The sequence below is a fragment of the Abramis brama genome (assembly GCF_963993115.1).
Source record: "Abramis brama genome assembly, chromosome: 20".
In the NCBI taxonomy this organism is placed as follows: Eukaryota; Metazoa; Chordata; class Actinopteri; order Cypriniformes; family Leuciscidae; genus Abramis; species Abramis brama.
The window spans coordinates 1,154,683-1,179,291 of record NC_139982.1 but is presented as its reverse complement, the minus strand read 5'-3'; the positions used below and the strand labels follow the sequence as shown (position 1 = coordinate 1,179,291).

Sequence of the window (24,609 nt, the reverse complement as noted above, 5' to 3'; positions counted from 1 at the left end):
AGGGAACTCGCACTGCGTCGATTGACGCTGTGGGAACGCTTTGCAACGATGACATCTTGAAGCACATGAGAAACCAGTCCAATGGTGTGACGGAACATCAGAGGCAGGTGACGTCACAAACCAGGAAACTATAAACTTTCACGAAATGTGTAGATGCAGCTCTGGCACCACTATGGCCTGCAGGGTATTCACATCATGAACTACATCGCTGATTGGTTGCTTCTGTCTCAGTCTCATCAGTTGGCAGTTCGAAATGAGATGTCGTTCTCGCCCACATGAAAGGGTTGGTGCTACGGCTAAATGCCAAAAACAGTGAGCTTTCTCCACTACAGGGGACCACTTTTCTTGGTGTGGTTTGGGACTCAATATCGATATTGGGCCTCTCACCGGCACGCATTGGGTCCATCCTTTCGGCCGTGTAAAGAATAAAGCTAGGCCAGTCACTCACTGTGAAACAGTTTCAGAGACTGTTGGGTCTGATTACAGCAGCGTCCAACATGATACCTTTTGGCCAGCTGTACATTAGACTGTTGCAGTGGTGGCTCAGGACCATAGGGTTTTCCTCGAGGGGCAACCCCTTTCGCATGATCAGGGTCACGCGGCGATGCTTACGTGCCCTGGTTATGAGGAAAAAACCTTGGTTCCTGTCCCAAGGCCCTGTGTTAGGAACTTCTTATCGTCGCAAGATGCTAACGACAGAGACTGCTCTGTAGCATCCAGTCCCAGAGCTCCTCTGGGACTGGATGCTATGGTACATGGATACATTGAACATGGTACATTGAACGCCTGCAGTTCGTACCAGGGTGCTGACATGGGATCTGGCCATTGTCCTTCAAGGCCTTGCCCTGGCTCCCTTCGAGCTCATTGAGGAGGTTCCGGACAAGCTTCTGACCTTGAAAGCTTTGTTCCTCTTTGCTATCACTTATCTCAAAAGAATAGGAGATTTGCAAGTACTGTCGGTCTCACCCTCGTGCTTGGAATTTGCACCTGGTATGGTCAAAGCGTTTCTACACCCTAGACTAGGCTATGTTCCTATGGTTCCCACTAATGTGGCTAGATATATTGTGCTGCAGGCCTTCTGACCTCCTCCTTTTCAAAATTTGGACCAGGAAAAGAATTACCTGCTGTGCCCAGTCAGGGCGCTAGATGCTTACGTACACAGAGCTGCCCTGTGTTGTAAATCTGAACAGTTGTTTGTGTGTTTTGGTCCCCCTAACAAAGGGTCCCCAGCATCAAAGCAGAGAATGAGCAAGTGGGTGGTCGAGGTTATCTCACTTTCTTATGAGTCGGTCGCACATCGACATTCATCTATGGCTGTCTGATCCCACTCTACTAGGAGTATGGCGGCCTCCAAGGCCCTTATTTCACTAGTTGCCCTCCAAGATGTCAGTGATTCTAAGGGTCTACTCTTTGGACCTTGACTCTACACCAAGGTCTCAGGTGCTCTCGATTTCATACAGGACAGCCACTTCTCGCTATGGTGGCGTTGGTATAGACGTTTCCACAGTGTCAATTGATCGCAGCGTGAGTTCTCTTGAAAGGGAATGCCTAGGTTACGACCTGAGACGCTGCATCACCTTGCCATATCTCCTACGACTTAAGTCAGCGACTTACTTCAGACTTTTACGAAGCTAGTGCTGTTTTTTTGGGGGGGGGCAGGCTTTATAGTTTCCTGGTTCATGACTTCAACCGCCTCTGACGTTCCGCCACACCATTGGACTGATTTCACATGTGCTTGAAGACGTCATCACGCAAAGCATTCCCACAGCGTCAATCGATGCAGCGTCTCTTTCCCTCTTCTGGGAACCGAGCTCATAGTCGTAACCGAGGCGCTTTTTTCCATGATTCTGACTTGCTGGATCTTATGGAAGCTTGTTTCCGCCACAGAATAAAACATTTTAAACAATAATTGTGACTTTTTATTCTACAATTGCGAGTTTACATCTCGCAATTTTGACTTTATAACACTCAATTGTGACTTTATATCATTCAATTCTGACTATATAACACACAATTGCAACTTTATATCACTCAATTCTGACTTTATGACACACAATTGCGACTTTATATCATGCAATTTTGACTTTATAACACGCAATTGCGACTTTATATCATGCAATTTTGACTTTATAACACGCAATTGCGACTTTATATCATGCAATTTTGACTTTATATCTCCCAGTTGTGTGTCAGAATTGTGAGATGTAAACTCTCAATTATGAGAACAAAAGTCAGAATTGTGAGATAAAAAGTCACAATTACTTTTTTTTATTTTTGATTCTAAAGCTAAAACAAGCCTCCATTGGTTTTGCACCATTATAGACGACTCAAGAAAAAAGACCTCTTAAAAAGCACAACAGCTGTTAATTAAGGAATTACCATTTGGTGCCCATCAACTTCATTATGGTTTATGTTTGAAAAACACATGCTGCATTATGCTAACATCAATCTCTTTCCATCAGGCCCATCCACAGTTTCAACAGTGAAATCCACAGGGGAAATTACCACTCGGACAGTCCCTCTCATGACCCAGCACACCATAAGAAGCAGAACAAAACGGACTGCCACCACTGGTCTAGGTGATCTGACGACATTTACAGTCGAAACTGACCTTAAGGAGAACTACACTCAAACGCTGGAGACAGAATCACCCTACGACGGCACGGATATGTCCTCCACCACTCTGATGGTGACCAGAACCCTTCATGTACCTCAGAATATCACCCAGAACAGGCTTCACGTGAGCTCAGATGTATCGGAGCAGACCCATAACCCTCCGATATCTCAGGAAGGGTTCACGCTCTCCACAACAGATGCTGAGCCTTCAGTTTCCTCCGATGCAAGCACTGAAGCTCAGACCGCTTTAGATTTTCACACAGGACCGTCGGATGGTAACAGCATCCGCACTGAAGCAGATCACGCATCGACTGAGAGCTCAACCAGTAGTTTAACAGTGTCAAACACAGATGGCGCATTGACAAATGCCACAACCAGACGCTCAAAGATCATCAAAGATATTCAGACAATGTTGCCATTCAAAACCAGAACGACCCGAGCAATTACTGAAGTTATTACCAGTACGGATACTAGATCTGCTCCAAATTCAGCCACCAGTTCTGCTAGAGCTAGAGCAAGAGACAAGACCTCCCAGACGGCCCCATACACATCTACACCTGCCCTGGACACAGACGTATTCACATCAGCGACTGCAACTACTACTACAGCTGTAGAAATTAGCACATCTCCCACGATCATCATCAGCACAGCTGCTCCCAGCACCACAGCATCACCTCGTCCAGTGTCTGCAGTCACTCCTCCAGCATCTACAGTCATTCCTACAGCTACAGTCACTTCTACAGTGTCTACAGTCACTTCTACAGCCTCTAAAGTCACTACTCCAGCATCTAAAGTCACTACTCCAGCGTCTACAGTGACTCCTCCAGCATCTACAGTGACTCCTACAGCATCTACAGTCACTCCTACAGAGTCTATAGTCACTACTCCAGCATTTACAGTGACTCCTACAGCGTCAACAGTCACTCCTACAGCGTCTAAAGTCACTACTCCAGCGTCTACAGTGACTCCTACAGCATCTACAGTCACTCCTACAGCTACAGTCACTTCTACAGCATCAACAGTCACTCCTACAGCCTCTAAAGTCACTACTCCAGCATCTAAAGTCACTACTCCAGCGTCTACAGTGACTCCTCCAGCATCTACAGTGACTCCTACAGCATCTACAGTCACTCCTACAGAGTCTATAGTCACTACTCCAGCATTTACAGTGACTCCTACAGCGTCAACAGTCACTCCTACAGCGTCTAAAGTCACTACTCCAGCGTCTACAGTCACTCCTACTGTGTCTACAGTCACTCCTACTGTGTCTACAGTCACTCCTCCAGTGTCTACAGTCACTCCTCCAGTGTCTACAGTCACTCCTACTCCGTCTACAGTCACTCCTACTGTGTCTACAGTCACTCCTCCAGTGTCTACAGTCACTCCTACTCCGTCTACAGTCACTCCTACTGTGTCTACAGTCACTCCTACAGCGTCTACAGTCACTCCTACTTCGTCTACAGTCACTCCTACTGCGTCTACAGTCACTCCTAAAGCGTCCACATTCACTCCTCCAGCATCTACAGTCACTCATACAGCGCCCTCCACATCAACGGTGAGCAATGACTCTCACTCATCTGCCTATAGTCCTGTTTTGTGTTTGCAAACAGCGATGACGTTTTTGTGGGTGGAGCCTACCTGGTGGCAGAAAATGACAGTTCTGCAGTAGCAGTCTGTGGAAGCCACGGGATAAAATAATTTAAAAAGTTATATCTTGAGCATCAAATCTTGAGACACTGAAGACTGGAGTAATGATGCTGAAAATTCAGCTTTGCTCACAGGAATATATTACATTTTACTATACATTCACATAACTATGGAAGCTTGTTTCCGCCACAGAATAAAACATTAAAAAGATAATTGCGACTTTTTAATCTCAGAATTGTCAGATATAAAATCAGAATTGCGAGAAATATACTCGTAATTCAGACTTTTTTTCTTGCAATTGTGACTTTAAATCATGCAATTCTGAGATAAAAAGTCACAATTATTACATTTTTTTCATTTTTATTCTGTGGCGGAAACAAGCTTCCATAGAAAACAGCTGTTTTACATTGTCATAATATTAAACAATATTATTATTATTATTATTATTTTTAATCAAATAAATGCAGCCTTGGTGAGCAGAAGAGACTTATTTTAAAAACATTCAAAATCTTACTGATCCCAAACTTTTGAACAGCAGTGTAGCTTCAATAGAAAACCTTTCGAGGTGCCGATGTAATTGGGATCACTACAGGGAGCCCTGTTATCTTCGAGTGTATACAGAACGAGCCAATGCACATTGGTGTACGAGATTTGCATCTCGTGTCCCGCCCTGCAGCACGGGTATAAATATGGAAGCGGATGCACGCACCTTATTGTTACAGAGACCAGCAGAAGGGAAAGGCTGTCTCCAAGCAGAGGATGGCCCTCTGGATAGTGGATGCCATCGCCTTGGCGTACCAGACCCAAGGCGTGCCTTGCCCGCTCGGGTTGAGAGCCCACTCCAGCTCCAGAGTTGAGAGCTGCAGGCTGGGCGACACCCAACATGTTCGCTAGATTCTATAGCCTACGTGTAGAGCCGGTCTCTTCCCGTGTGTTCGCCTCAAGTAGCGAGTAACACTGAAGTACTTGGTCTAGTGTCGGCTTGCTGCGCCACTCCCCTCCACATGGAGCAGATACGTGTGCTTATTTGCTCCAGTCTGATTCCCCACTTAGGCGAACCCTCCACACCCCGAGTTCCTCCACATCCCTCAGCTGTCAGACGTGGCAGAGCGTCCGACACCAGGCCTAATACTCGTATGCATTGGTGGAACCTTTGCTTGGCTGGGTCCCATATGTTGTGATCCCTGTGGCTATCTCATATGTGTATTCTACCACGGTACGGCTCCCTGCAGTGAGCCCGTGTCTTTCCCTTCACAGAGTCCGCTCTGCCGTCACTGTCCGGTGTTGTCTCCCCCTACTCAGGCTGGAGCAACCCCAGTGACATTCCATATGTTGTACTGCCCCGATCGGCCAGTCCATATGTGTAACTCCCACATGTTACCTCCTTACGGGCAGGATGTGGCTTCCGCAGCATTCCTCTCCCCCGGAAAGGGCACGCTTTCCCAGTGTTATCCAAGAGTTGTACTGTATGGGTTATATGAAACAACAGTATGTACTCTCACTAGGTATGTCTTCAGCCCCAGATAATTGGGGGTCTGAGAGACTTACGAAGGGCGCTGGAGGTGGCAGCAACCATGGCGTTTTCCATAGGGATCCCAATTACGTTGGCACGTTGACGTAACGTCAAACGTGACCGACTGAAAGGGAACGTCTCGGTTACTTATGTAAGCCTCGTTCCCTGAAGGAGGGAACGGATATGTTACGTCCTGTCGCCATGATTGCTGTACCATCGCAAATTGGTCGAACACCCTCGGCTCCTCAGCGTAAAACAAAGGTGTGTGCATCCGTGCTGTATTTATACCCGCACGTGAGATGCAAATCTCACACACAAATGTGCATTGGCTCGTTCTGTATACACTTGAAGATGATAGGGCTCCCTGAAGTGATCCCAATTACGTCGACGTAACGTCTCTGTTCCCTCCTTCAGGACGTGGGTTACATACGTAACCGAGACTGCAGGAAAATCAGTGCTGCCGTTCACATCAATCAACACATTTAGACTAAATTCAAGGTTTACACTTCATCAGTTCATGCGTTCCCTGGGAATCGAACCCATGGCATTTCTTGCACAACGCTCTTCTGTTTGAGCTCCAGCAATATTATCAAGATCATCATAGTACTAGTAAATATCAGTTTCTCTTTAACGCTCTGCTGTATGTTTGTTGATTGCAGCTTGAAACGGCGGAGGCCGTCAGGTGTCTGGTGAACGTAACCGCAGCCAGTATTCATATGGATTATTGTGTAATCAATTTCACATCACCTGGAAAATCCTGCAGCTTCATCATGACGGATGCTTCTCACTTCACAAGCTGTTCTGAAGACTCGGAGAGACCCCACCGTTACACATGCCGGAGAGTGGGGCTGATTCCTGGTGAGACCTATGTGTTTGAGATCCTTTCCCAGACGGACGGCGCTCGCTTAAACATCACAGTTCAAACCGGTAAGACCCTCACATTCCTTCAGAGCTGTAGTGAATCAGAGGTGCCATTGTGTGAACAGAAGTGTTTTGAAGTGTTTCTTCAGTGATGTATGGTTGTTTTTCTTGTTGACATTGATCCAGTGGAACACATTGTTCTGACAGATGTGATGAAGCTCCTGCGTTCACACAGTGTCTGTGAGCGTCTGTAGTTCAGTGTGTTCTCTCTCTGACTCCAGTTTCCTCACTCAAGGCATGTTTAGCTGCAAAGACGATAACAGAAAGGAACCCTTTTCTCTCCTGTGAGTTTTTCTCTGAACAGATATTATTATGCGTGAACTTTTCCGTTTACGGTAAGAGCAGCGGTCATTAAGAAGAGAAGCATGGTGTGGGTTAAAGTTACTCAAAACGTAATCAGTTACTAATGTTTTCTAGATTGTAACTCTTCGTAATAGTTTCAACATTCCTCATAGTACAGATTATACTGTCGTATATTATAGTACAAGTAAATTATAACAGGTACATTAACATTTTCAGGATTTTCAGCCACATTTCAGATTTCCTCATGCAGGCATTTTTTTATAATTGTCTGTCAGTATCTCACATTGAGTAGAAGATTTTTTTGTCTATTCCTCTATATATAGCGGATATAGACTATATAATTTATAGTCATAAATTAGGTGTCATTCGATATTCAAACAATTCAAACAATTTTAGTTCAAATCATTTTGTAAAATATATATTTTGTATAAAATAAAAAGTTCAATACATCTGCTTAACAGTGGACCTAGACGTCTATAACCTGTGTACCCTTACATTTTTTGAAGCTTCACTTTCATCAGCTCTAGGTCTGTTTTCCAAAGCCTTCATGAACCACAAGCGTTTCACTTCAGATCTGTTCTCAGAAGGGCTGGTGACAGTGAACAGGTGAACTGTGTTTACTGGAGGGGTTTCTTTCATCTACAGCCCACTTAGATGGAGATCTGGGCCCGTATTCATCAAGCCTCTGAGAATTACTCACAAGAACACTGCTAAGAATTGACTTAAGAGTAAAAAAATTATTGTCTCAAAGCTGCGCTTAAAAGTAAGTTATCAAGCATCTCAGTCATAATTTAAGTGAAGTGTAGGACTAAATCTTAAGTGTCAGTCTTAGAGATAATCACGACACTTTGCTGTGCCACAAACAGGATTTTGGAAGACGACACTGGCGTGGACCAATCACTGAATAGATTTCCTTATTTAAGAATGCTCTCAGATAAATTCACATTGAATGGTGAAACTCCTAAGAGGAGTTTACACACAACTGACAATAAATAATTTTCAAGAGAATACATTATGATATACCAACCCAATCTCATGAAATGCATCTCTATAGCATGCATTGTGTTTACCATGCAATTTTTACGCGAACATGAGTTTTTACGTTCATATCTACGTTTTTGTGGAACTGACTTTAAAAAAAGTTATGAACAATCTAAAAAATTTGATGACTAACTTGTAAGACTAGTCTTAGCGGTTAATGTAACCGGCCCCTGGACTTTAACTTGTCCATTCAGGACCCTTCAGTTCTGTCTTTTCGTCTGATTCCTCTCTGGATCTGCGTGACGTTTGGACGTCAGAACTGAGGCTGAACAACTCGACCTTTGACTCGATCTGTCCAGGACACATTGTTCCAGAAGTCCTGCTTCTTCCTCCTGTCCTCCTGTGGAGACGGGATTAGCTTCCTTCCACTGGTGGACTGTCACACATTAACACCGACTGTAGCTAGAACTTCTGAGGGGGATGCGCTCCCATAACAGTCATTGTCAAAAAACAACGAAACTTACTACTTCCTTCTGAGACGATCCAGCTTATGTTTTGAGATCTTTGAGATCTTGGCATGATGGACCTATGAACTTCAGTGCTTCTGAACTAGACTGATTTATTAAGGTTTATATAATGTGTGGAATGTCGTAATTGCACTTGATTCCACTAATTTGTGCACCTCACTGTAGTTCTATAAAGGGATGTACAAATTTAATTCGATTTATTTCGATGGTCTCACTTTAGACATTCTACTAACTACAAGTAACTTTGCAACTACATGTCAACTAACTTTCATTATTATTCAACTAAATGTTATGTAACTCTCAAGTATTATTAGACTGTTAGGTTTAGGTTAGTATAATACGTTGACATGTAGTTCCAAAGTTACTTATAGACAGTAGAATCTCTAAAGTTGACTATCAAAATAAAGTGTTACCCTTTCAAACTAGTAATAATTTGTCAGTTTGAAAAATCCTTTACTCCTATTACACTCAGATGAATCAATTCATCAGTCAACCATCATGCTTTCAAAACTAACTGACACCTGATCACGTTCCAGTCAAGCCTGACCCCTGACCTCTGACCTCTGACCCCATGTCTGATGACTGTAATCTGAGCCAACTCATGATTAGAGTGAACGTCCTGCTTTGTGCTCTTTTTCATACAGTGAGAGCCAATAGGAACTGAGGCTGTCATTCTTATACTCTTAGTCATCTGAAGCCACTCAACAACTTCCATGTGTCTGTTGCACTAAGAGCATGCGTGAGGTTAGCGTGTCTGGGGTGTGCAGTGTTACTGCTCTATGAAATATGAGTCAAATTTGACTACAAATGAGCTTAACTTTTTACAAGCTGTGACTGTAGCTTTTTCAGACAGGGACAAAGGCTTCCAGAGCTGTGTGTCCTTGTCCTTAGCCGATATGATGAGGCAACGTTTGCTCATTTTGCACACCGTAACGTATAGCTGAAGCATACAATGACTGCAGTTCCCAGCATGCACTGCAGCACGAATAAATCAAGCCTGTTGTGGCTTTACTGTTCACTGTATTATTTGTAATAGTGCTTTTGCTCTTTCCTTTAATGTGTGTGTGTGTTGAGTGTCACTGCGGTGTGTATGGTGTCTGAGAACAGCACATATCAGTTCACTAACAGCCTTGATTGGTCAAACTGATGGAGGAAATGGTAGTAAACAACTCAGATTCAGATTCATTATCTTAATTAACAAACTAAACAAGTCACTTTTTTAATGTTTTTACAGCACACAGTTATATAATTCCTGCTGTGATTTACGTGCTCTCAGTTTACGCCGGTACAGTGGTGATGTTCCACAGGACACACACTTTTACTCCTAACCAAAGGCCATCAGCTCTTTTATCGCTTTTTCCAGGATATTTTCAGCTCGCCTCCTCCCTTCCTGCTTTACCAGACGACCCGCCTACATATCCTGCCGTTTACTGCCCATTATTACCCATGATGCACACACACTCACACACACACACACACACACACACACACACACACACACACACACACACACTCACTCACTCACTCACTCACTCACTCACTCACTCACTCTCTCTCTCACACACACACTCACTCACTCACACACTCACACTCACACACACACACACACACACACACACACACACACACACACTGTTGTTGAGATGGTGTGAATATCACCACTGCTAACTGGGCTAATTCTGTCATCATTTACTCACCATCGTGTGGTTCCACACCTGTATGACACACAAGAGGATTTGTTTTATTACCCATGATGCACACACACACAAACACACACACACACACACACACACACACTCTGTCACACACTGTCATCATTTACTCACCCTCATGTGGTTCATAACTCCTGTCCTGTTTCTCACACTAAGCTTCGTGACTCCTGGCCATTGCCCGTTGTGCTAAACGTCTCCCTTTGTTTTCCACAGAAGAATGAAAGTCATACAGGGTTTTCATGACATGACGGTCAGGAGATTATGACAGAATTTAAATAGTTTTTACCCCATGAAACACCTGATAACCGTGAACATAGACGTGAAAATGCACTATCCAAACTTAAATGGTTGTAATTCATGAAAGCTTTAAATACAGACCTACAGTTGGTCTCCTTTTTCAATTTAATGATTGTACTATATTTTAGCTCGATAATATTTTATTTAAAACATCCTGGATCCCGTTATGTTTTATTTTTATTTAATATTTTGCTGTACTAAATAGTTTTATGGTACTAAATAAATTTTATGCAGTAGTTATAGCCAATTATTCAGTTTTTGAGCATGGACCTGAAATTAAAATGTCCAGGTTCTGGTGGTCATGCTCGACTGCAGAACACACGATGAAGAAGAAGCATAGTTTCAGAAAGCCTTTAATAATCCACACGAGTCAACTCCCATACAGGCCGGCAAACGAACACAACTCAGGCGTTAATGAGGCCGGTAAACACAGAAAACACTGAAGACACAGAAACCTACCATTATATACTGATCATGAACACAGCCGAACAGAATAACCAAGATGACAAATGAGTGGCAGGAACAGAACAAAGGAAAACAGGAATCAATGAAGACTAACTTCTGTGAGAGTCTGTGAATGAAAGTGGAACTAAGATCATTGACTCTTGTCGTTCCTGTAGATCCTGCTCCCGTCACATCATTGACTCTCTTGTCGTTCCTGTAGATCCTGCTCCCGTCACATCACTGACTCTCTTGTCGTTCCTGTAGATCCTGCTCCCGTCACATCATTGACTCTCTTGTCGTTCCTGTAGATCCTGCTCCCGTCACATCATTGACTCTCTTGTCGTTCCTGTAGATCCTGCTCCCGTCACATCACTGACTCTCTTGTCGTTCCTGTAGATCCTGCTCCCGTCACATCATTGACTCTCTTGTCGTTCCTGTAGATCCTGCTCCCGTCACATCACTGACTCTCTTGTCGTTCCTGTAGATCCTGCTCCCGTCACATCACTGACTCTCTTGTCGTTCCTGTAGATCCTGCTCCCGTCACATCACTGACTCTCTTGTCGTTCCTGTAGATCCTGCTCCCGTCACATCACTGACTCTCTTGTCGTTCCTGTAGATCCTGCTCCCGTCACATCATTGACTCTCTTGTCGTTCCTGTAGATCCTGCTCCCGTCACATCATTGACTCTCTTGTCGTTCCTGTAGATCCTGCTCCCGTCACATCATTGACTCTCTTGTCGTTCCTGTAGATCCTGCTCCCGTCACATCATTGACTCTCTTGTCGTTCCTGTAGATCCTGCTCCCGTCACATCATTGACTCTCTTGTCGTTCCTGTAGATCCTGCTCCCGTCACATCATTGACTCTCTTGTCGTTCCTGTAGATCCTGCTCCCGTCACATCATTGACTCTCTTGTCGTTCCTGTAGATCCTGCTCCCGTCACATCATTGACTCTCTTGTCGTTCCTGTAGATCCTGCTCCCGTCACATCATTGACTCTCTTGTCGTTCCTGTAGATCCTGCTCCCGTCACATCATTGACTCTCTTGTCGTTCCTGTAGATCCTGCTCCCGTCACATCACTGACTCTCTTGTCGTTCCTGTAGATCCTGCTCCCGTCACATCATTGACTCTCTTGTCGTTCCTGTAGATCCTGCTCCCGTCACATCATTGACTCTCTTGTCGTTCCTGTAGATCCTGCTCCCGTCACATCATTGACTCTCTTGTCGTTCCTGTAGATCCTGCTCCCGTCACATCATTGACTCTCTTGTCATTCCTGTAGATCCTGCTCCCGTCACATCATTGACTCTCTTGTCATTCCTGTAGATCCTGCTCCTGTCACATCATTGACTCTCTTGTCATTCCTGTAGATCCTGCTCCCGTCACATCATTGACTCTCTTGTCATTCCTGTAGATCCTGCTCCCGTCACATCACTGACTCTCTTGTCATTCCTGTAGATCCTGCTCCCGTCACATCATTGACTCTGCAGAGCAACGGCAGTCAGGACTCTCTCGAAGCCGTCTGGACTCCTGCAGTCGGACACATGGAGTCCTACCAGCTGTCTCTGTCTCGCTCCGGCTCCTCTGAACAGGCCCTCACCCTTCCTCCAAACGCTTCTCACTGGCTGTTCAGCGGCTTGACACCCGGACACGTTTATCAGGTGTCGGTGAAGACGAAGAGTGGAGAACTAACAGCTGAGAGCAGGACGACTGGAAGAACAGGCAAGAAATATGACGAAAAACATGAGCTGTGCATCGCAAACCATTTAAAACCACTTACCACTATAGATACTGTATGACATATGCATATATGAATAACAAATGATTAATTTCCTTGTCAACTAACAGGAAACATTTTGTAATGGTTAAGATGAAACGTTCTGATAACCTTATTATCTCCTGTGTTATCTGAGAGCCAGTGGTTGGTAGACAGAAATAAATGGATACTCTCTCTGTGTGTGTGTGCGCGTGTGCGTGTGTGTGTGTGTTGCTCATCAGCTCCAGGATGGGCGGCTCATCTGAAGCTGGAGGCCCTGAATGAGAAGGTCCTGCGCTTGTCCTGGTCTCCTCCTGACGGCGGCTGGGATGTCTACCGGATCCTGCTGTTCAACGGCTCGTCTGTGCTGGCGAACCGCACCGCTGACAGGAGTGTGCTGGAGCTCAGCTTCACTAACTGGACTCTGGTTCCCGGCCGGCTGTACCGGGCGTCCGTCAGCGTGGAGAGCGGAGGTCTGAGCTCGACCGCAGACTGCCACGGGAGACTAGGTGTGTGACTGATTCAACCACTGCACTGAAACTGCACTAGCCAACAGGGGCCTAAAGAAGTGTAGTAGTTCTTCCCATTCTTCAGTCGAAAAGAAATTAAGGTTTTTGAGGAAAACATTCCAGGATGTTTCTCCATATAGTGACTTCAATGGGGTCCAACAGGTTGAAGGTCCAAATGTGAGTTTCAGTGCAACTTCAAAGTCTCGACACGATCCAGCCGAGGAATAAGAGTCTTATCTAGACAAACCAGCGGACATTTTAGAACAAAAATAAACTTTATTTTAAAATTAAAATTTATAAACTTTTAGCCACAAATGCTCGTCTTGCACTAGCTGTAATGCGACACACATTACGTGATCACGCTGAAAGGTCACGCGTGTTCCAGTTAAAAAATGTCTAATTTTCTCCTCCAACTTCAGAATCATCCAACATTGTTGTTTTACCTTTTATTTTATTTTATTTTTTGTAGATGGCATTTGACTTTGTCTTTGCACGTTCGCTTTGTAAATACTTGGTCTGTACTTCCCCCTACATCATGCGTGACCTTTCAACGTGATTACGTAATGCGCAAGTCCATTATTTGGAGAAAAATCCTGGAATGAAAACCTTCATTTCTTTTCGACTGAAGGAGGAAAGACATGAACATCTTGGATGACGAGGGGGAGAGTAAATTATCAAGAAACTTTAATTCTGAAGTGAACTAATCCTTTAACACACTTCTAAAAAGTAAACTGAAAACGGCTCTTTTGAAGCAAAATTTGGACTGGTCTATGAACACACACTGCTTATTTTTGTAGTTGAATCCCAGCCTTACTGAACATGCTGAACAGATTCACTCATATATAACTGTATCACAATGAACAGTGCCCATATCTAGAGACCAGGGGTGAGTTTCCCGTACAACGCCGTAACTCGCTGCTTCACTACCATAGTACGATGCATCGTTGAAGAAATCATCTAGCTAGTCACGACTGTTTCCCGAAATCATACTGTTGCAAATTGGTCGTTCAATCACGTTAATAACTACTTTTAATTAATCTGTTTGAGATCGAATTAATGCTCTATTTTTTGCTATAAATTGTGGACATGACATCTGAGGAATATTTCTCATTTTTCTCATAGTTATTTAGCTTTATACTACAGGGCCGTTGAATGCTTGAATCTGATTGGTTGACAAACGTTCTAAGGTGTGCATTATTTTCAGGGAAACGCACGGCTAAAGTAGTTCCAGGCAGGTCTCGACCGCATTACAGTTCCATATCACTTCGCGTTGTCAACTGTAATAACGGAAAATAGGATACAATTCATAACAAGAAAAAACATTTACCCCCATGCGCTTCATCTACAATTTTCAATGTCTAGCTTCACAATCAATGGAAACATGCAGTTTAATTTGAATAAATAAAGTATATAGTCCTATATAATCAATAGAAAATAAAACTGAATATAGGCTAAATAAATGGATAGTCCTGCAGCACGGATTTTTATTGCAGATAATTTAACAAATAAATAATTATTGATAGGCCTACCTGTTAAAAGGGCTTTGTGTTTCATTTATTTGGCTAGTCTACTGTCATCTGTCAATAATATAAAAAATGAACGAATTAATTAAAACGAATTGAATTAATAAATAAAAAATAATAATGACGCACATGCTTTTCTGTCTCATTATTGCATCATCTCTCTCTAATAACTGCATTAAGCCGGGGACACACTTTAAGGCCGGTTATGAATGTAATTTGATACTTATGACTGATCATGTCCAAACGCGCGTTCAGTCTGTTTTCAGAGTCGTGTTTAAAATCTGCTGCAGTCGATGAAAACAGTCAGAGATTGTGTCAGCGAGTCGTGTGTCCCAGCATTAGTCTGCTATCAGTGGCTCAAACCTCCGTTACTAACTCTAAAATGACGTTTTGGAATTAGCAACGGAGGCATGGGATTACATGCGTAAGAAATTAGTCCTACATACAAGAGCGTTTTAATGACAACAACTTTACAAACGTCTTGAAATACATAATCTGAACAATGTTTCGAGGTGTGGTAACTGTAGTATAAGCGGAATAATTGACTTCAGGCCGTTGAATTATTAGAAAAATAATGCACACCCGAGGTATAACGGCCACTCCGCTTCGCGTCGTGACCGCATTACCACCTCGGGTGTGCATTATTTTTCTAATAATTCAACGGCCTGTCGTCAATTATTCCTTACTTATATCCAGATTCAGTCATAGGCTCGATCATACGCACTAGAGCACGTTCACACATGAGCACTCTTCAATAACGGTGCTTTAAATCTTTTGACAAACTAAAAGACGTAAATTACATTTGTATGTATTCTAAATAAAGATACAAATTGTACAGAATGTCAGCTTGATTATTTTGCTCAATATAAGGATTTATTGAGTCCACATGTCATGAAAACAATAAACTCTGCTTCTAACCACAGGTCTAGAGCTGTCGCTCCAAACACACAACTCTGCGATGCTGTTTGCACATGTTCATTAGAGCTATGGTTTTGGGAAACACCGACTCATTGAACTATCCTGATAATGATGGAAATTTCCATTGATGGAACCATAATTGACTAGCGATACTTTCGGGAAACTCAGCCCAGAATGATAAGACCTGAGAGGCAGCGTAGATTGTGAAATATCTCTGTGTTCCTCTCTGTTGAGCTCCCCAGCCCGTTCAGTCGCTGAATCTCCGTCACAGCAGCGAGACGTCTCTGAGCGCCGTGTGGACCCGTCCTGTGGGCGAGTGGGACGACTACACCGTCCTGCTGAGGGACGGAGACTCGACTGTGGACCGAAGGACGTTAGATCGAGACGTGCAGCAGTGCAGCTTTAACAGCCTGACGCCTGGACACACCTACACCATCACAGTGACCACCAATAGTGGAGCTCTGAGTAGCTCCGCCCACATCACAGGGACAACCAGTGAGTCACTCTGCTTTCATCAGGGTTCGGTTCAGGGGTGTAGTGTTCTCGGTAAAAAAAATGAACGGTACCGTTCGGCATGCACTTGCACCGCGGTTGATCTCAAATCTGATGACGCATCTATGATCTTGTTTGTTGAAAATAACAACACGTAAAACAGACCGCTAATGTTTAATATTAGTTCCGCTAATGTATGTTTCTGTTGATGGATCCACATGCTGGCTCCCCAATAATACATTACAACAGCGATAATCAAGCAAACGTGATCAAAACGGTTACTCTTTGTAAACTTTGTTCAATGCGAGTGCCGTTTACTCGAACATGACCAGTCATTTACGCCGTCATCACCCAGGTGTTCATAGCGCGCGAACACAGGCGAGGCCTGAACTGCACACGCTGCTATCTGTGTTCAAACTAAACTCATTTAAGCTTTGCCAATTTAAACATTCAAGAGCAAGATAAGAGAACTCACGCGTGCTTTGAGAAGGTGTGTGTGTGTGTGTGTGTGCACACTTATCTGAAGCGCGCACATGTCTCAGACAGCGCTCAAATATTCAAGTATTGAGTTCTCTTTTAAGTCTTGCGCTTTAATGGACAAATCCACTCATAAATTGTCAACATGTCCGTCTTGTTGAGTGTCCTAGCAGACATAGTCGGTTATGCCTTAAGTTAATTATACGGACGACAAAGACAACGCATGTGTAACAGTATCAGTGTAATGGATCAGTGCCTAATATTCCTGCTGTCTGTGATTTTAATGTTAACCAAATAACAAAAGGCATGAAAATCACTCACAGCTCTGGATTGAATAGCTTTTGTAACTTTAATAAGGATTATTAATCTTTAATTTATACAGTCAAATATGCAATGTTATTTTACATTTGATTACTTTATTAAATTTCTGTGCCTGAAAACTATTACACCTACCTGAAAAACCTATAAAAAAAGCACTATTTATTTTATTAGTATTTTTACTCTATTGTATTTATTTGTGCTCTTGCTTGTAGTCATTTGTTCTTGTTATTTTTATTTGACAGTAGTCCTATTTTTCCTGAACACACCGAACCGTACCGAAACCGTGAACCTAAAACCAGGATAGAAACCGAACTGTGAGCTATTTGAACCTTTGCACCCCTAGATCTGTTTGATAAGTGTGATGTGTGTGTTCAGTGCCTGCACAGGTCACACACCTGCGGGTCAGTAATCAGGGCAGCACAGACGCTCTGCAGGTGCGCTGGGACGGGGCGGTCGGAGACGTGGATCTGTACCGTGTGCTCCTCATCCACGACAGCGTGGTCATGAAGAACGAGAGCGTGCCGCCCAACGTCAGCTCCTACCACTTCCAGGGCCTGAGGTGTGGCGCCCTCTACAGGACGGTGGTGACCACTGCGCTCAGGAGCGCCCTCTCACGCCAGACCGTGGCTGATGGACGCACAGGTGCCCACACACACTCACACACACACACTCATACACACACTCACTCACACTCACACACACACACTCATACACACACTCACTCACACTCACACACACACACTCATACACACACTCACTCACACTCACACACACACACTCATACACACACTCACTCACACTCACACACACACACACACACACACACTCACTCACACACACACACACACACACACACACACTCACACACACACACACACACACACACACACACACACACACATGAGTGGAAAAACACTGAACGCTGTGCTCATGCGTTTAACATCACAATAGTTTCTTCAGAATGTCAGTGGGGTTTTCTTGAAGGATGACACAGGTACGCTGAACTTCACACACACTCTTATCTGGAGCTGCAGGAATGCTCCTGGAATTTTCAGGAAGCCTTGAATATGTCAAGGTCATGTGTGTGACTTCCTGCAGGGAATGTTGTTGTGGAGGGAGGATGTTGTTCTCTGTTGAGCGAACAATCATTGACTTGAACTCAAAAAGTCTTCAGAGTCTTAGAGTTTAGACACTGTTACTCCTGAAAATTACATCTTTATCTTATTTATAAATAAATAAATGCCATTATTAAGTTACATAAACAATTATATAAATCTGAATATGTAATTTATAGTCAAGTCACCTTTATTTCTATCACATGTTATTCAATACAGATTGTTTCAAAGCAGCTTTACAGTGATAAACAGGAAGATAATGATCAATAATGCAAATAAAGTTCAATTCGGCTGTGAAGCAGCTCTCAAAAGACAAAAGTGTCATTAATCAGATCTAGTCAGTTCAGTGTTGATGTGTGAAATTACTTTACTTACATTTTTTAAATATAAATATATCAAGTTTGCAGTAGTGGTTGCACTAAAACTACAAGAATGTTAAAGCTCAAAATTACACAGCACCAGTTTATGATCCACAACATGGATATGAATCTGAGGAGTTCACGGCTGTGTTTGGAATAGCATTTGTAATAATAGGGCTTAATATAACTTATAAAACAACTACATATTCACATTTAATATCTTTTTTTGTTTGGTTCCCTCTCCCTTAGCCAGACAATATCTATATGTAATGATATTGAAAACAAACCAAACAAATAAAGCACTACCAGCCATCATGATTAAATGTTTCTTTGTGAGTTGAATAAAGCTCTGCACGTATTCCGCAGTGAAGGTTTCATGTTGTGTGTTCAGTTCCAGCCGCTGTGAGAGACGTGACGGTGAGCAACAACGGGCGCATGGACTTCCTCAGTGTGTCGTGGAGAGCCGCTGAAGGAGACGTGGACAACTACTCTGTGACTCTGAGAGATCAGGAGAGAACCGTTCATACCCTCACTGTGTCTAAGCTCAGTACAGAGTGTGTGTTTAAGTCTCTGGTGTCTGGACGTCTCTACAGCATCTCCGTCACCAGCCGCAGTGGAGAGTATGAAAACCACACCGTGGTTCAGGAGCGCACACGTAAGAAGATTCATAAGCAGTTTCGTCCAGGTTTAGTTCCTGTAATGGAGGTGTCTGTAGTTGGTTTTCACATTATTCTGCGGTTCTCTGCTCTAGAACCTTCCACAGTGCTGAACCCTACGGCCACACACATGGCTCGTGATGACCATCTGAAGGTTTACTGGCGCCACGCGGCTGGAGACTTCGACTACTACCATGTCTCCATTAAGCACAACAACATCTTCCACCAGAACAAGACGGTCCCCAAGACTCAGAATGAGTGTGTGTTCAGTGGGCTGGTGCCAGGCCGACTCTATACTGTGATTGTCAGTACATGGAGTGGGAAATATGAGTCCAGTGTCTCAACTCACGGAAGGACATGTAAGTATGCCTGTGCTGGTTTACAGTACTTCTGTAGCTCCAGTTCATTTTACTGTACTTCTGTAGCTCCAGTTCATTTTACTGTACTTCTGTAGCTCCAGTTCATTTTACTGTACTTCTGTAGCTCCAGTTCATTTTACTGTACTTCTGTAGCTCCATAGTTCATTTTACTGTACTTCTGTAGTTCATTTTACTGTACTTCTGTAGAAGGGGTGTTTCCTGCGAGGAGGCAATGCCTTCATCGCGCCATGATTGGATATGATTGGTTTGTGCGATAAATCCCGCCTCTTGTTTTCATCCTTGTTTGTGAATCACCTCTTTATGTCACGTCAAAATCAAACTCGAAATGGCCTAAAACTTTAAAAGTTAACTATGAAAAAGAACAGCTGAACATCAGTTCACAAATAAAATATATGGTTTAAATTTTAAACATGTTACTGCCTTTAGTTATTACTTTGGATCTTCTATCTTCTATCATTATTCTATCTTCATGCATTGTTTAAAAAAGCAATATTTAAAAAACAAAAACACAGATCAAAACACAGATGTAGTAGATCGAATCCACCAACACCCCAAAGCTTCACAGTCATGTAGCTTGTCCTGGGTGGACATTTCATTCAGTAACATTAGGCAGTTTTGATTTATAAAACTTATTTATAAAACTTTGCAGTGTTGTTTACCATAGTTCTGTAGTACTGTAGTGTAGTTTACCATAGTTCTGTAGTGTAGTTTACAGTAGTTCTGTAGTTTACAGTAGTTCTGTAGTGTAGTTTACAGTAGTTCTGTAGGGTAGTTTACAGTAGTTCAGTAGTTTACAGTAGTTCTGTAGTTTACAGTAGTTCTGTAGTGTAGTTTACCATAGTTCTGTAGTACTGTAGTGTAGTTTACCATAGTTCTGTAGTGTAGTTTACAGTAGTTCTGTAGTTTACAGTAGTTCTGTAGTGTAGTTTACAGTAGTTCTGTAGTGTAGTTTACAGTAGTTCTGTAGTTTACAGTAGTTCTGTAGTGTAGTTTACAGTAGTTCTGTAGTTTACAGTGTTGTTTACCATAGTTGGTTTACAGTAGTTTTGTGGCTTTGTATTTTGCTTTAGTTGTTATTCTGTAGTTTAATTTACTGTCAGATCATACTTATCTGACCGCTACCATTTTGTCTATTTAAATGGAGAAAAATCGATCATAACTCCAGTAAACTATGGAGTGCCGCAGGGATCTGTGTTAGGCCCTCTGTTATTCTCAATATATATGCTGCCACTTGGAAATATTATAAGGAAACATGGAATTAGTTTCCATTGTTATGCTGATGACACTCAAATCTATATTTCATCACGTCCAGATGAAAACGCTAAATTATCCAAATTGACAGAGTGTGTTAAAGATATAAAAGATTGGATGACGCACAATTTTCTTTTATTAAATCCAGACAAGACAGAGTTAATACTAGATCAAGAAAATATGATCATATAACACCAATTTTATCATCACTACATTGGTTACCTATAAAGTTCCGTATTAATTACAAGGTATTGCTACTGACTTATAAAGCCCTAAACGGCTTAGCTCCAGTCTATTTAACGGATCTTCTATCGCCCTATAATCCATCGCGCTCTTTAAGATCACTAAATTCGAGGCTTTTGGTCATACCTAGGATATCCAGATCCACCAAAGGAGGGAGAGCATTTTCACATTTAGCTCCAAAACTCTGGAATAGTCTTCCTGATACTGTTCGTTGCTCAGACTCGCTCTCCCAGTTTAAAACTAGATTAAAGACGCATCTCTTCAGCCAGGCATTCATATAATACTTTTAATCTGATAGTTAAATCCGACCTCTAGTTCATAAAAACGCCAGAGGAGAACTGGCCCCCGACTGAGCCTGGGTTCTCCCAAGGTTTTTTTTCTCCATTAGGTCACCTGATGGAGTTTTTCGGTTCCTTGCCACTGTTGCCTTTGGCTTGCTCAGTTGGGGATATTTGGGGATATTTAATTTAATTAATCAATCAACAATACTATTGATCAGCATTACCAAACGTGGACGTTTTCCACTAGAAACAAGCATTGATGTATTATTTTAATTTAATACTGTGAAGCTGCTTTGATACAATCTGTATTGTGAAAAGCGCTATATAAATAAACTTGACTTGACTTGACTGTAGTTATGTTGTTCTGTATTTTACAGTAGTTCTGTAGTTTACAGTAGTTCTGTAGTTTACAGTAGTTCTGTAGTGTAGTTTACAGTAGTTCTGTAGTGTAGTTTACTGTTGTTTACAGTAGTTCTGTAGTTTACAGTAGTTCTGTAGTGTAGTTTACTGTAGTTTACAGTAGTTCTGTAATGTAGTTTACTGTAGCTTACAGTAGTTCTGTAGTGTAGTTTACAGTAGTTCTGTAGTTTACAGTAGTTCTGTAGTGTAGTTTACAGTAGTTCTGTAGTGTAGTTTACAGTAGTTCTGTAGTGTAGTTTACTGTAGCTTACAGTAGTTCTGTAGTGTGGTTTACTGTAGCTTACAGTAGTTCTGTAGTGTAGTTTACAGTAGTTCTGTAGTTTACAGTAGTTCTGTAGTGTAGTTTACAGTAGTTCTGTAGTTTACAGTAGTTCTGTAGTGTAGTTTACAGTAGTTCTGTAGTGTAGTTTACAGTAGTTCTGTAGTTTACAGTAGTTCTGCAGTGTAGTTTACAGTAGTTCTGTAGTGTAGTTTACAGTAGTTCTGTAGTGTAGTTTACAGTAGTTCTGTAGTTTACAGTAGTTCTCTAGTGTAGTTTACAGTAGTTCTGTAGTGTAGTTTACAGTAGTTCTGTAATGTAGCTTGCAGTAGTTCTGTAGTGTAGTTTACAGTAGTTCTGTAATGTAGCTTGCAGTAGTTCTGTAGTGTAGTTTACAGTAGTTCTGTAGTTTACAGTAGTTATGTAGTGTAGCTTACAGTAGTTCTGTAGTGTAGTTTACAGTAGTTCTGTAGTTTACAGTAGTTCTGTAGTTTACAGTAATTCTGTAGTGTAGTTTACAGTAGTTCTGTAATGTAGCTTGCAGTAGTTCTGTAGTGTAGTTTACAGTAGTTCTGTAGTTTACAGTAGTTCTGTAGTGTAGTTTACAGTAGTTCTGTAATGTAGCTTGCAGTAGTTCTGTAGTGTAGTTTACAGTAGTTCTGTAGTTTACAGTAGTTATGTAGTGTAGCTTACAGTAGTTCTGTAGTGTAGTTTACAGTAGTTCTGTAGTTTACAGTAGTTCTGTAGTGTAGTTTACAGTAGTTATATAGTTTACAGTAGTTCTGTAGTGTAGTTTACAGTAGTTCTGTAGTGTATTTTACAGTAGTTCTGTAGTTTACAGTAGTTCTGTAGTGTAGTTCACAGTAGTTCTGTAGTTTACAGTAGTTCTGTAGTGTAGCTTACAGTAGTTATGTAGTTTACAGTAGTTCTGTAGTGTAGTTTACAGTAGTTATGTAGTTTACAGTAGTTGTTGTTCTGTAGTTTAATTTACTGTAATTATGTTGTTCTGTAGTTCAGTTTCTTGTCGTTCTGTTCTGTGTCTCTGTACTTTAGTTGAGTATTGTTATGTTCTCTCTCTCAGTGCCGGCAGGAGTGCGGAACCTCTCGCTAGCTGACAGCGGCACTGAGGATCTGCTGGTGACGTGGGTTCCTCCTCCCGGAGATGTGGATCATTATGAGGTTCAGCTGCTCTTTAACGACATGAAGGTGTTTCCACCCATCACACTGACCAGCAGCACTAACAGATACCTGCTGTCTTCACTCACTCCTGGAAGACTCTACAAGATCGTGGTGTCCACCTTCAGTGGACCAAACCTCAATGTGCAGGTCATCAAAGGCAGAACAGGTACATCTCACTGTTGCATGTGGATATCGGAGAAATGCGAAAGTTGAAAAATGTGACTTTTCACTGTAGTTATCTTGGGAAATATTTAAGGTTGTGATCTTTTCTTTCTATTTCAGTTCCCAGTAAAGTGAAGAACATTCACATCAGTAACGGCGGTGAGAGCAGCAGTCTGAGAGTGAACTGGACGCCGGGACAGGGTGATGTGGACCGGTACACTGTGTCCCTCTCTCAGATGGGCGGCCCGGCTGAAGAGAGATCAGTCCCTAAACATGTGAATGAGATGAGTTTCCAGCATCTGTTGCCGGGACAGCAGTACATGATAACCGTTACATCCATTAGCGGATCTCTGGTCAACAACAGCACAGAAACAGGACGAACAGGTGAAATAACGATTAATCGTGTTCCGTTGGTGTCTTTATCATATTGCTGCATGCTGTTTTATAAAAACAATACCGGAACACGCCTCCTCTTTTCGCTGCACCGCCCCCGGGGGCGCAAGTTCATTCTGTAATTTACCGACGTGCTTCTGTGGAGGGAAAAGTCCGCTGTGCGTCGGGTGCAAAATAGGAATGATACATGCGTCAGTGTACAAAGTCAATTGCGCTGGGTGCAAGATAGGGCCCTGTGTCACTACTACATTAAACTACTATATAATTTTGAGTAAATTGTATAATAATGCAAAGGGGGAATATGTGTGGGTCCTGATAACGCCAAATGTCTGATGTTACCAGTAAAAGTGACAGAGTGCAAGCATATTCATCTAAAATAATTCTGTATTTTCAGCTTCAGAATCATGAATATTGTTATTCTGATGTCACCATTGTCCTGTGCATCTGGTTTCTGGAGTCCAAGCCTATTCATTTACACACACAATGTAATACAAAATTTAGCATTTTAATCAACAGTACATTTTTGGTTAACCCTTTACCATGTCCTGGAGTATCGCAAAAATACAGTACTGTGATATGTATGGAATCGTGACAACAGGGTATCGTTGCATCCCTATCTATTCCTGATTTCCCGAACTCCTCTGTAAACCCTGCAGTTCCCTCGCCGGTGGGGGCTCTACTGGTGGAGAACCAGCGCAGCACGGCCAGTCTGCTGGTGTCGTGGCAGGCGGCGCAGGGGGTGTACGACAGCTATCGGCTGCAGATCCTGGATGAGAGAAGAACTCTGGTGGCTAATAACTCTCAGAGCGCAGAAACCCGTCAGCATTACTTCACACAGCTCACGCCGGGGAAGAAGTACCTCATCCGGATACAGACCGTCAGCGGAGGGATCAGCAGCAGAGACGCCGAGGCTGAGGGCAGGACCTGTGAGTAGACCGCCAGTTTTACCGTGGTGAACGG

The 24,609-nt window shown here is 42.7% G+C and overlaps 1 protein-coding gene across 1 annotated transcript in view; it reads left to right on the top strand.

Moving 5' to 3' along the window:
• The window catches only part of ptprbl (protein tyrosine phosphatase receptor type B, like), a 44,714-nt gene that overhangs the window by 7,436 nt on the left and 12,669 nt on the right, over window positions 1–24,609 (top strand). Inside the window, exons 3-13 of the mRNA XM_084095284.1 lie at window positions 2,463–4,171; window positions 6,436–6,703; window positions 12,414–12,677; window positions 12,954–13,220; window positions 15,896–16,156; window positions 17,327–17,593; window positions 18,817–19,080; window positions 19,177–19,440; window positions 22,997–23,260; window positions 23,377–23,640; window positions 24,306–24,575. Coding sequence (XP_083951410.1) covers window positions 2,463–4,171; window positions 6,436–6,703; window positions 12,414–12,677; window positions 12,954–13,220; window positions 15,896–16,156; window positions 17,327–17,593; window positions 18,817–19,080; window positions 19,177–19,440; window positions 22,997–23,260; window positions 23,377–23,640; window positions 24,306–24,575 — 4,362 coding nt within the window. The remainder of the gene's footprint in view (window positions 1–2,462; window positions 4,172–6,435; window positions 6,704–12,413; window positions 12,678–12,953; window positions 13,221–15,895; window positions 16,157–17,326; window positions 17,594–18,816; window positions 19,081–19,176; window positions 19,441–22,996; window positions 23,261–23,376; window positions 23,641–24,305; window positions 24,576–24,609) is intronic.